Here is an 11605-nt window from a genome sequence, read left to right on the forward strand (position 1 = left end):
CAATGGTCCTCAATTAGGTTGCCCCAGTGCAGTGAGAGACATGGGTTGGCAAAGGTTTCTTGACTTAGCTGACCCTACCTCCCTGGAACATCGCTTTCACCACAGTAGTCCTGTGGCTAAGAGAGAGCAAATCTAAACTCACCGTTGTCCTCATCCTTCCAGTGCTACTCTCTACCACCCTTAACTCTCTCAAGAAAAGTTTGTCTCCCCTTCTCTGGGGCTCCTTTCACACTCAGCTCACACTTACAACCTCATTACAAACACACTGTGAACTACTTGAGGGCAAAGATTTTATTTTATTCATATCTTTATCCCGAGCACCTAAAACAGTGCTGTCACAATGTAGATTTTTCAAACACACACACACACACACACACACACACACACACACACAAAAAAAACCTGAAAATTAACGAACAAAATGTCTAAAGTCTAAAACAAAGCCATAGTTGCAATGACTCCAGGCCTACTGGAGGTTGACAGGAAATTGTTGTGATCTAATTCAAACGTGAATATGTTATAGTTTTTTAAAAGTATATATGAGGAAAGTAAACATTTTATTAAGAGAAAACTGTAGAAAATTAAAAGAACAAGATAGACTAAGAAATGAAAGAGTATGAACAGGAATAAAGTAGGTTTTTTCCCCCTCTCAAAACATGGCATATATGTGTGAGTAGATTTACATATAAGCAAACATACATGTTAATTTGGTAACCTTGGCTGACATACAGAGAGAAAAGAGGAACATTCATGTGCCAAGAATTGTTTTAAGCTGATGAGCAGCTTCTTAAATTTTTTATTATGGACTTATTCATTCATTGATCAAATTACTGAGAATTTACTAAGTGCCAGGCACAATGCTGGCTGCTAAAGATACAACAGTGTCAAAACATCAACACAAATATGCAGTTCATCAGATCACAAATATGCAAACAAGTGTTTAAATGTTCCAAATTGTGGAAAGTGCTATTGTTAGGTCATCGTGAAAGGGAACTTAAGCAGGGGAAGAAGAAAGACCCTTTGCTGTATAGTGGTCACGAGCAGACACTGAGAAAGTCACATTTAAATTGAGGCCTGAAGATACTCAAGAGGCAGCCTTGCAAAGAGCCCATGGAAGACTGCCATTGTTCTGAAGGAACACAGGCAAAGGCCTCACAGTGAAGAAGAAATGGACAGTAGACTAGGTGAGGGGAGTCTGACATGAGATGAGGGTGAAGCGAGAGGTGGGGTCAGAGCGTGCAGGGCCCTGGGAAGGCTGCTCACAGCGTGTAAGCAGAGTGATGACTTAATAAAGTAAAAACACATCTACATGTTCTATGTGAGAAATGGTTTGTAATAGAGCAAGAATGGGAACAGGGAAACCAGTTGGGAGGCAATGAGTTGAGGCAAGAGGTATTAGAAGCTTGAACCAGGGCTATGGCAGTGCAATAGAAAGAAAGGGACCAGTGTGTGGGATGCTTAGGAGGCAGATTCAACTCTATTCTAATAGACTGGGTATAGGAAATGCAGAAAAGCGAGACTCCTAACCAGAGTCCAGGCATAAAATCAATGAGTATATTGCAGTCTTTCCACGTCTAGAGTTCATCAAGCCTGGGCAGACCTGTCCGCACTCAGCACTGTATTGGAATCTGCACCTTTGGAACTGAGTCACAACCAAACTGGTCTCCTTGAGGACAGACATGGGAACCTCCTTGGGTGGGTCACTCATTCCGCCACAGGTAACACCCTGGCTTTAGAGACAGAGGTAGGGAGAGTAAGAGGAGTGGGAGAGAGCTGACTACCACAGAAGGTGGGGAACAGCCTCCATCATGTGTAGGGCCTTCAATAAAAATAGAATATGAGCCACATCTGAGTTCATAACAAAAACAAAACCAGGAAATTCAGAGAAAAGCAACAAGCACCTTCCAGTGTGCAACTTTCAAATGGACGGTGCGGGGTAGGGGCCATGTACATAGATAAAGAGAAACACACACATGATCAACCAAATAGGGGGAAATGTATGTGAAAAGGTATATGGGTGTTCCTAGTACTATTCTTTCAAATTTTCTGTATTTGAAATTACTTCCAAATAAAAAGTTTTAAAAATGCATACAGTCCTTTTTTCTTAGTCCGTGGTGCCCCTTATAGCTAACTACTGATCCATAGTGACAAGAGAGAGAGGTAGGAACCTGGCTGCTATTGCTACTGATAAAAGAGAGAATCAGCAAGCTCCCAAGCAACCATAGGCAAATGGAGAGACCTGGTTATCAGCAGCAGAGGCCAGTAAATGCCCCCAGGTGACCTAACCAGACAAGCCACAACTCAGCCTCTAGCAGCACAATACATCAGTGTCCAGGAGGAACTGAGGCAAGAACCCAGCAGGCAGAACACGACCAAAGGCCCTCTCCTCCGGGCCCAGCATCCCTCACTCCTAGATGTCAGTCTAAGGAAGCAGGAGGGCAATTAGACCCCTTGAGAGAGCAAACACAGCCCCTAAGGAAAGTCTGAACTTGGAATTAACTGAATACTTACACAAAAAGAACTACCATAAACCAGAAAAGAAGTGGCACATTTAAGGACCCTCCTCGCCCCACTCCAGATCAGCTGACATTAGTTGAAATGAGTTGTAGAAATTCAGAGGAATTCTCCTTTTTGTACTTTGCAGTTGTAAACTTTGTTGCAGCTATAAAACTGGTCATTGATGATGGCTCCAATTAGAAAAATGCATGAGGGGAGGTGGGATGTGGAGATGCATGCAAGCACACACAAAGAAAAAGGTCTGGAGTAAAATATACCAAAATATTAACAGGGATGAGATAACAGATGATTTTCATCTTTTTTTTTCTTTTGATTTTCATCTGCATACTCTTATTTATTGTATGCATTTTGAGAAAGAAACTTGTATTTTCTAATCAGGCAATTTCTAAGTCAGTAGAGATGTTTTCCATGAGGAAAGTTCATCAGAGAACAAGGCAGAATGCCATACCCTATTCCATCATTAGCCTGAACTAGTTAGAAACAGAATCCCCTGCCTCCCCATACATGTCAGCAATGGAACGATGCTGTGGGAGGAGAAATACCTTATTGATTGATGGGCTCGTGTTAGGTGTGTTGAGTGCAGTTTCATACACACAGGTCTATCTTCCTCAAGTATGACCCAAAGTTTGCAATTTTCTTTGCAGTGATTCCTTGCTACCCTGGTTTTGTACATACCAGGCATGTGATATGCTGCCTGACACTGCTTAACTTTTTAAAATACTTTTTTATATCAAATAGTTATTCCAGAATCTTGAATTATTCATCATTTAAAAAGTCTGATCTCTCAGTCCCACCCCCCAAGTAAGTACAACAAACAAATACATGCAGCCTGCTTTCATCTTGCCTTTGCTCTCTTTCTCTTAATTTTTCTATTTACCCTCCTTAACCCTTTCCCTCTGCATCCTTTCTCATTTCCGTCCCTGAAAATAGATTTTCATATAACAATCTTCCTCTGTTTATAAATATGGGCTGACAACAGGCCTATGGAAAAGGGGGGGCTCCAGGAATGGAGCCAAAGGGACCAGGGCCTTAGGGATCATATGGAAATCCTGGCCCCAAACTCAAAGACACTGACGCCACAACACACACACACACACACACACACACACACACACACACACCATATTACTTATTACTTATTAGCAAATGCCTATATTTTACATGAGTCTCCTTTCACACTTAAAAATTAAATGAAGAACAAACAACTCTTTTTGGGAAAAGATAACTTGCATTCCTCTTACTCGTCTTGAATCTGGTTGATTTGATTATGAGTTGCGCTCAGCTCCACTTCTAATTGTTTCATCTCCCGATCTCGAGCCCCAGCCTCTTTCTGTCTCTCCCTTTCAAACGTGTCCTAGAAAGATACACACGTCAAAAAATAGTCTGAGTACATGAAATAGCAGAGACAGGTTGCACAAGTATTGTGCTGAACAAAGGAAGTCAAGCACAAAAAAGCATATAATGTATGTTCCATTCACTGGCAGACAAAATTAACCTGGAATGATAAAAGTCAGAGGAGTGGTTGCCCTGGGGGCAGAGGGGCATGCTTGGGAAGTGGCACAGGCATGCTCTGGAGTGATGGAAATGTTTTAGATCTTGATAGGAGTGCGAGTTACCTGGACATGTGCATTTGTCACAATTCATCAACCTATGGATGCCACTGTAGGTAAGTTATACCTCGATTCTAAAAACAGACATTTAAACATCATCCTATATGTCTATACCAAGAATAACATGCATAGAGGGTAAAAATTTCAAAAGCATATGAAAATCCCCGGGGCGGGGGGTGGATTGCTTTAAGACAACTGATGACTATTGTACTTACCACATATCTGTTACTTCTCATGCTTATCACGTTTAATTCTCACAATGACTCTATTAGGCCAGCAAAAGCATTGTCCCCATTGAACAAATGTGGACACTAAAAAATAAAGGTTAGACAACCTAACCAGGACTATGGAAGAGGGACAAGAATTCTGTCCGGTGACCTCCAAAGAAGAATCCTTCAGCCACTACCTCATGAGACCCTGTTGCTTAGAACAGCCTGCTCGACATGCTTTAATTTTGGAAAGAATTTTATGGAGATCCATGTAAGCATTTAAAATCAAGGTCACTAATGTTTTGCTTACCCCAATATAATAATGCCAATGCCTTAAGCAAGGTATGCGTTCTGTCTCCAGTCTGATCTTCCCTTGTTAAGACACTGACACTGTCCATGGAAACCACCAAGACCAACCACGAAATATGAGACCCTCTGTGAGTCTACCAGAACTGAGCTTTCTTCTTATCTTGGAATTTTCCAATTAATTGTATTTCACTCGTTCCGAATACTGAGCTTTCCCCATCTGATAATCTCTTTCTCTCCTGGACCCCTTGGTACCCTGTCTGGAGGACTAATTCATCGTTTAAAAGTTACTATTTAAGGCCTTGTGTGGGCCAAGCAATGTCTCAGATGTAGATCCTCCCCAGGCCCTTTTTGTAGCTGAGGAGGCTGAGGCTCATTGATTTGCCTGGTCATCCCACTAGTGAGTAAGCTAAGCTGAGATTTGAATCCAGGTTTGTCTTAGGAGAAAATTCAATCCAATATGCCCCAAAGTACTGTAAACAGGAACTCACCTTTTATGCCTGTGTCCCAACTCCCCAAGTAGAGTTGAGTCCCTCTCTAGGTCAAAACCATATCGTATGAATGTTTGAGTTCACAGAGCCTGACCATGGTGCTGAAAATCAAGGGGAATCCTTTAGCATCCTTACCTGCAGAGAGGGGACCTTGCTGTCAATAGGTTTTCCCAGGGAAGCAGCAGTAAAGGCGGTCTCCAGCCAAGGCAAAAGGCGTGATTTGATTACTTCCACACCATCATAACGTCCTCCTAGAAGAATCCACAAATCAGGTCAGCGAGAGAAACCCAAGCACGCCAACTCAGTCAGAGCGCACACAGAAAAGGGGTGGGGGCTGGATGGGAAAGTTCAGGCCACACTCACCTTCTTGAGCTGTTGTAGTGAGGATTCCAAAGAGTTGTCCCTGCATCTTGGCAACTTGTTCAATGAATTCCAGGCAAAAACTTAGATTCTGATCACATGAGTTTGTCTGCAAAGCCAAAACAGTAGACATCAGTGTAATTCTTCACCCCCACGGCAGGTAGACAAGGGCCTCACTTTATACCAGGGCTGCCTGGCTCTGGTATGCTCCCAGAGCCAAACACTGCTGTGCATTCATCAAAACACGGTTACCTTGCCTTCTGGGCACACAGCTAGAGCGCTTTCCCCAGCTTGCTTGTGGGGCCATGTAACTGAGTTCAGGTCCATGGGAAGGAAGGTGATGTGTGCCACTTTGGGGTGTGACCCCGAAGAAAACCTCTTGAGGGATTCTCTTCTTTTTTGCTTGCCCCATCTGCCAGCTAACTGCAGAGGACCCCAAAGGCTTAGCGGGTGATAAAGCCACAAGATTTGGGAAGCTCCTAATTGAACACTTACAATGACTGTTACATAACTGAGAAAGTGTACTTGTGGGTCTTAAACCACTAAGGTTTGGGAGTCATTTTAATATCATTAACCCTGACTCATTATTACTCAACAGAATCCTGCAACAAGTCCTTTCATAAAGTGAATAAGCCTTTTATAACAGTACAAATCATTGCTCCCTAACTTACCTGCTGTATTGGTTCTTGTCCTCTACCTAAGTTCCATATGTACATAAAGAACACTACTTGTTAACAGTAAGCAGGTATTGCTGGGTTGAGGATAATGGAGAATAAGACAAAAAAGATGGGCCAGGCCATATGGCACTTGCAGACGAGTGGCGGAGACAAGAGATAGACAGTTATCCTGCAGTGGGATAGTCAGTCTTACCATGGGGGTGAACACAGGTCTACTCAAAAGCCCATTGTCTTCGAAAGTCAGAGAAGACTTCTTCCCAAGAGGAAGTGAAATCTAGGTGAGAAGAAATTGGCAGACTAGGGGAAAGGGTTGGTTCAAGTGGCTGTGGAACATCTAAGCAGTAAGAACAGAACATGAAGAAGCCAAGAGGTAGGTCTTGTCGCTATTATCCTGCTTTTGTCATCTCCTTGGTGAACTGCTACTCTTTCTCATTAGCTAAACCTCTCATTGAGTCTAATACTAAAGGAAGGGACATAAGCAACCAACAAATCATGTGGGAGTAAACATGCATAGACTGATATGTCATCTCAAGCCATTATAAGGCACTAGTAGTGGGCACTATAAATCCCGAGACAGGAAGTGCCTCACAAGGAGGATAGAAACTAGAATAGATAAGAAAAGTTTAGATGACCTCTGGCCAAAAGTTGACAAGAAAAATGCATATCGGTATCACAAGGGAAGTGCCCTGTGGACAGAGGCTGTGCCTGCCCTGATCATTCACTGTTGTATTTCCAGCCCTGCATTCTAGAGTATATATTCAAACACAGTAAGTAATTAGATGGATGAGTGAACATAGACAATTCACTCATTTTGGATTTATTACATCCCTCCTAAGTGCCAGGCATTATTCATGCTTCTATATATAGGCTCAGTTAAGCCCCACAATGGCACACTACGAGATAGAAGTACCATTGTTACTATTCCCAACTTCAGATGAGAAAACTGACATGCACAGAAGTTAAATAACTTGCCCAAGATTGCTTAGCTAATAAAATGTCAGAACTGAGGTCAGAACCTTAGCTGCCTAGTTCCAGATCCCATGCTCTTAACCACTAAACGATACTGACTTTTATTTTTTATGTTTTTTTATTGTTTTTATATGTTTTTTTTTTCTTTGTTGATTAAGGTATAACATATGTGTCCTTATTCCCCCATTACCCCCCAACCCCCATCCCCACTCATGCTCTCACCCCTCCTGGATACTGACTTTTAGATGGTGATTATTGCTGGGAGTAGAGGGAAGACTAGATGATGTGGCAAAGAGGGAATGAGAAGGGTGGTTAGGGAAGGCTTCTCTGATGAGGAGAAGTCCTGAATTAAGTCCTGAATGCAGAGGCTAGAGAGGGAGTTTGTCGGGTTGTGGGAACAGCAGGGGAAAAGGCCATATGACAAAAAGGAATTTGAAAACCTTGAGAACCAAAAGTAGGTTCTCAAGGTGACCGCAGGAGGTCAGAGAGGTCGGCAGGCCTTCCAAGGAGTTTAGATAGAATGGACTCATCATTACTAGGGGAGCTGCTGGCTTCTTTTCCATGCCGGGTAAATAATACCTGGTGACGAGCTCTGTTGTAGCATTTATTTCTGTTTTAGCCATTTGTTTCTCTGTCTCTCCCTTTTTCCTAAGAAGACTATGTGTTTTTTTAAAATGATTTTGCATGTCTCGTGTTTGTATCAATTGCCACTTGTATCCATAGCAAATCGAAGGGCCCAACAATATTTGATGGATGAGTGAATAAATGAATGCGTGACTTAGCCCAATACTGAATTTGATTAGAACATTTGGAGCACACAGCTTACACAGCTATCTCCATTCCTTCCTTGTTGAACCAGCAGCTCCCTGCCCTTGCTGTTTCGCTCCTGCACTTGTAACACTGACCTTCAATTCCCCTTTCAGCCTTCTGCCCCCTGGCTAGACCATGCCACGTACCAGGGGTCATGCCGACCTGAAGCAGTGTCTCAGCTTTGCCACTTGTCACAAGTTCTATGTGATGCGGCACAGGTTGCCTCTCTGAGCCCATCTCCTCTCCAGAAATAAGGATAGATAATTCCTTGCAGAATGTTAAGAGAATTAAATCAAAATAATGCATATTCAGCATCTCAGAGACAGAAGTGTTCAACAATTGGTGCCTTGAAGTGGCATTCGGTATTGAAAGGACCAGTGGATTTAGGAATAAGGCAGACATTGGTTCAAATCTGGTTCTCCACTTATTAGTCACATTCCCCTAGAAAATAAATTTCAAATATGAGCCGCCGTTGCTTGTATCTAGGAGGTGGTTGATCTCATGAGCTAACTTAGGTGCAGAATAGAGGAGATACAAAATAATTAAAAGTATTATTAGGGTATTGTTACAATACTAGAGGCCCGATGCACAAAATTCATGCAAGAGTAAGCCTTCCTTCCCCCAGCTGCTGGCACGGGCTTCCCTCCAGCACCTGGGACCTGGGCTTCCCTCCAGCTGCCAGCAGACACCTGAGACCTGGGCTTCCCTCACAGCTCTGGCTTCGTCCGGAAGACCGTCTGGAAGGACGTCCGGTCTAATTAGAATATTACACTTTTATACACTTTTATTATAGATGCTCCTTTGCCTTGCCAAATGCCTGGTATAAGTTCGTGCTCAATGGAATGTTTGCCAAATGTTTGTCTGCACAACTTAAAGAACAGAAGAGAATATACTGTCAGTTCCTGTTCCCAAGACATGTCACAACACGCTGCAACTTCTAACACAAAGCATTGCCCAAGATACTCAAGTTTCAATAGGGTCACATTACCAAACATGTACTCACACAGGTAAATAAAATACAGGTGTGAACTAATTATACTATCTCCTAATTCCAAAGCACAGACTCTCAAAATTCCTTCATTCATAAATCATTGAGTTTCTATTGTATGTAAAGACTTGGGCTGGCAGCTCAGGACACACCACCATCTTAAAAATAAATAAAAATTTAGAAATGTTGCCTGCTGTCAACGAGCTCACTGGCTGGAGAAGCAGGAGGGAGAATGGGAAACATACCTGGCTTAAATAATTACCTTATAGTTGATTAAGGGTTCTGGGTAGATAGTGAGCTGCTGAAGGGGCAAAACTCACACTGGTGATGGGTGAGGGGTAAGAGGTTAGGGCATTTCAAGGGGAGAAACAGCAGGTAACAGGGCAAGAAACAAGGTATATTATAGGGGAAAGTGGAATACAGGGTCCAGGGACCAAACAGCAAAGTCTTTATTCGTCACATGGCCTCTGGGCTTCACCCCATCCCTGGAAGATTTAGCAGGGCGAGTGAAGGCGCGTGGGTATGACACGGCCAGATTTGCTTTGCGTTTTACAAAAATCAGTCTGGCAGAAGCAGACGCTAGAGTTTGGATTAGAGAGTCTGCCTGGCAGGGCAGGAGGCAGTTTTAACATCTGGCTGATAGATGCTGAGGGCGGTGGAGACGCCAAGGGTCCACTAAAGGCCCTTCCGAGCCCCATACCACATCTGCATCTACTAAGGTCCCACGGATGCTGGCATTGCCGGAGGAGGAAGTTGGGAGGTTTGGAAACAAGTGAGAGGTATAGGAATGATGCTGTTTTGGGGACAGGTTAGGGGGTCTGCAGGACCTTCAGATGGAGATGTCCAGTCATAGGGCCTAACAATTATTCTGAGACTTTGCAGCAAGTAGGCACTTTTAAGGGGGGGTGGGGGGGGTGGGTATGGGAGGGACCCAAGGCCTTTGTGATAAAGAGGTAAACCTTAATTTCCGGCAATCTTGGAGAAGGAATCATCAGTGTGGGTTCTTTAAAAGAGGACAAAGGGGATAAACACTAACACTGGGAAGGAAGGCCCAGGAGAAAGCTGTAGTTGTTCTTGAATTACCCACCCACCTTGGGAGCTCTGGTTAAAGGGTGAGTGGGAAAGTCTAAGGGACGCAGGACGGCAGCCAGCTGCATTTTTCCTGTGGGATTTTAGTAACAAGCGGTTGGAGACTCAACAAACTGAGATCCGGAAGGAACGTTATGTATGATCTAGTCCAGTCTCTCCCCTTTCACTGGGACCCAGAGAGGTTACATAAACAGCCCGGATCATTCAGGCAGTACCAAGCAGAACCAGACCCAGAACCTAGGGGTGTTGATTCCGGGTCCCCAGCTCTGTCTGCCTCGCAGTTAGTTCTACTTGCGATTAAGAGTGGAAGGGTCTTATTTAAGACGGACGGACCAAATGTCAAGTAAATTTAGCACTGGAGTTCTATCTTCTCCGTGGGGAGGGGGTTAGAGACTTGAAGAGCGCTCTGGGTCCGATGACAGAATATTGGCCTCGTACAGACGCCCTGGCAACAGGCCTTCTGAAGTCTGCCTTGGTGTGGAAGCTGCGCCTACAGGCCATGCGGACCAGCACACCAGCGAAACCCGCAATGTTGAGAAGTGACGGTTTCACTCACTTCTGGATAATAAATACTGGGTGTGTTCTTTTAAAAATCTATTCTGATGCAACCCCTGGTATCTTCCTAGTGAGAGACTTGCAGAGAAGCAGGGGTTGGAGTGTAGTAAAAAACAAACAAACAAAAAACATTCGAGATGAATGACGATAGGGAGGTGGATTGCTGGCGGAAGCGACTGGAGGGAGCGTGAAGGGCTTGACCTTCAGACCCCTGGCAGGTCAAAGGCCTTTCCCGTTGCTAGGGCCGCCAGCGTCCTTGGTTACCACTAAAGGGGCTGCGCTCTCTACAGCTCACTCGGGCCGGAGCGCATCCCCAGCGCCGCCTCGCGTCGCGGGAAGAAAACGGCGCCGCCAGCAGACACCTGCCGGTCCTGCCTTCCCCGCCATCACAATCCCCGGGGCTTTGCAAAGCGGCACCCCGATGCCAGGCCTAAAAACCCCCCGCGGAGGGCTGTGTAAGGAGGGAAAGCCAGCCCAGGCTCTCCCACGCCGACTCACGTTGTAATCCCTCTGCCAGCACTCCAGGTTCTCGTACATCGTTCGTAAAAAATCGTTGGAGACCAGTTTCCTCAGGGTTTCCGCCATCGCTGGTTTTTCCGCTCGGTCCGGCTCGGGGAGATGGAGACTTGGGGGGAACGGGTCGGTGGCCTCCGCTGGACCGCAGGGCGGCTGGGCGGGAAGGGTGTTATCTTCCTGAGGGGCTCAGAGTTCGGCCGATGTTTCCATCCTCCCCCTCGGGTCTGACCGGGCAGGGTTTGGGGAAGCCGGGGGGAGGTGCCCTGGGCCACAGCCTCCGCGCCTCATCCGCTGCCCGGCGCGGTCTCCTGGCTCCCCCGCGGCCCGCCGCGAGCCCAGGCCTTAAATCCCCGGGCGATTATTAAACAAACCTTGACGTGGGCGGCGGCTGCTAGGGACGCGCGCCCCGGGCACCGAGGCAACGCCGGTGCCACCGCCCAGCCCCCACTGCGCCCTCCCTTCACCTCCGCCCCGCAGCCCTCCTGCTTTCCTCCGCCCCCCCCCCCAC

General features: G+C 45.4%; 1 protein-coding gene across 1 annotated transcript in view; it reads right to left on the bottom strand.

Moving 5' to 3' along the window:
• SPATA18 (spermatogenesis associated 18) overlaps positions 1 to 11299 on the bottom strand; it is a 30738-nt gene extending 19439 nt beyond the window's left edge. The window contains exons 1-4 of the mRNA XM_081092997.1: positions 11080 to 11299; positions 5497 to 5602; positions 5269 to 5384; positions 3759 to 3871 (exon numbers count right to left, since the gene is read on the bottom strand). Coding sequence (XP_080949123.1) covers positions 3759 to 3871; positions 5269 to 5384; positions 5497 to 5602; positions 11080 to 11166 — 422 coding nt within the window. The 5' untranslated portion in view covers positions 11167 to 11299. The remainder of the gene's footprint in view (positions 1 to 3758; positions 3872 to 5268; positions 5385 to 5496; positions 5603 to 11079) is intronic.
• Between the last annotated feature and the right edge of the window lie 306 nt (positions 11300 to 11605).

The sequence above is a fragment of the Myotis nattereri genome, assembly GCF_964212035.1.
Source record: "Myotis nattereri genome assembly, chromosome: 1".
Classification (NCBI taxonomy): domain Eukaryota; kingdom Metazoa; phylum Chordata; class Mammalia; order Chiroptera; family Vespertilionidae; genus Myotis; species Myotis nattereri.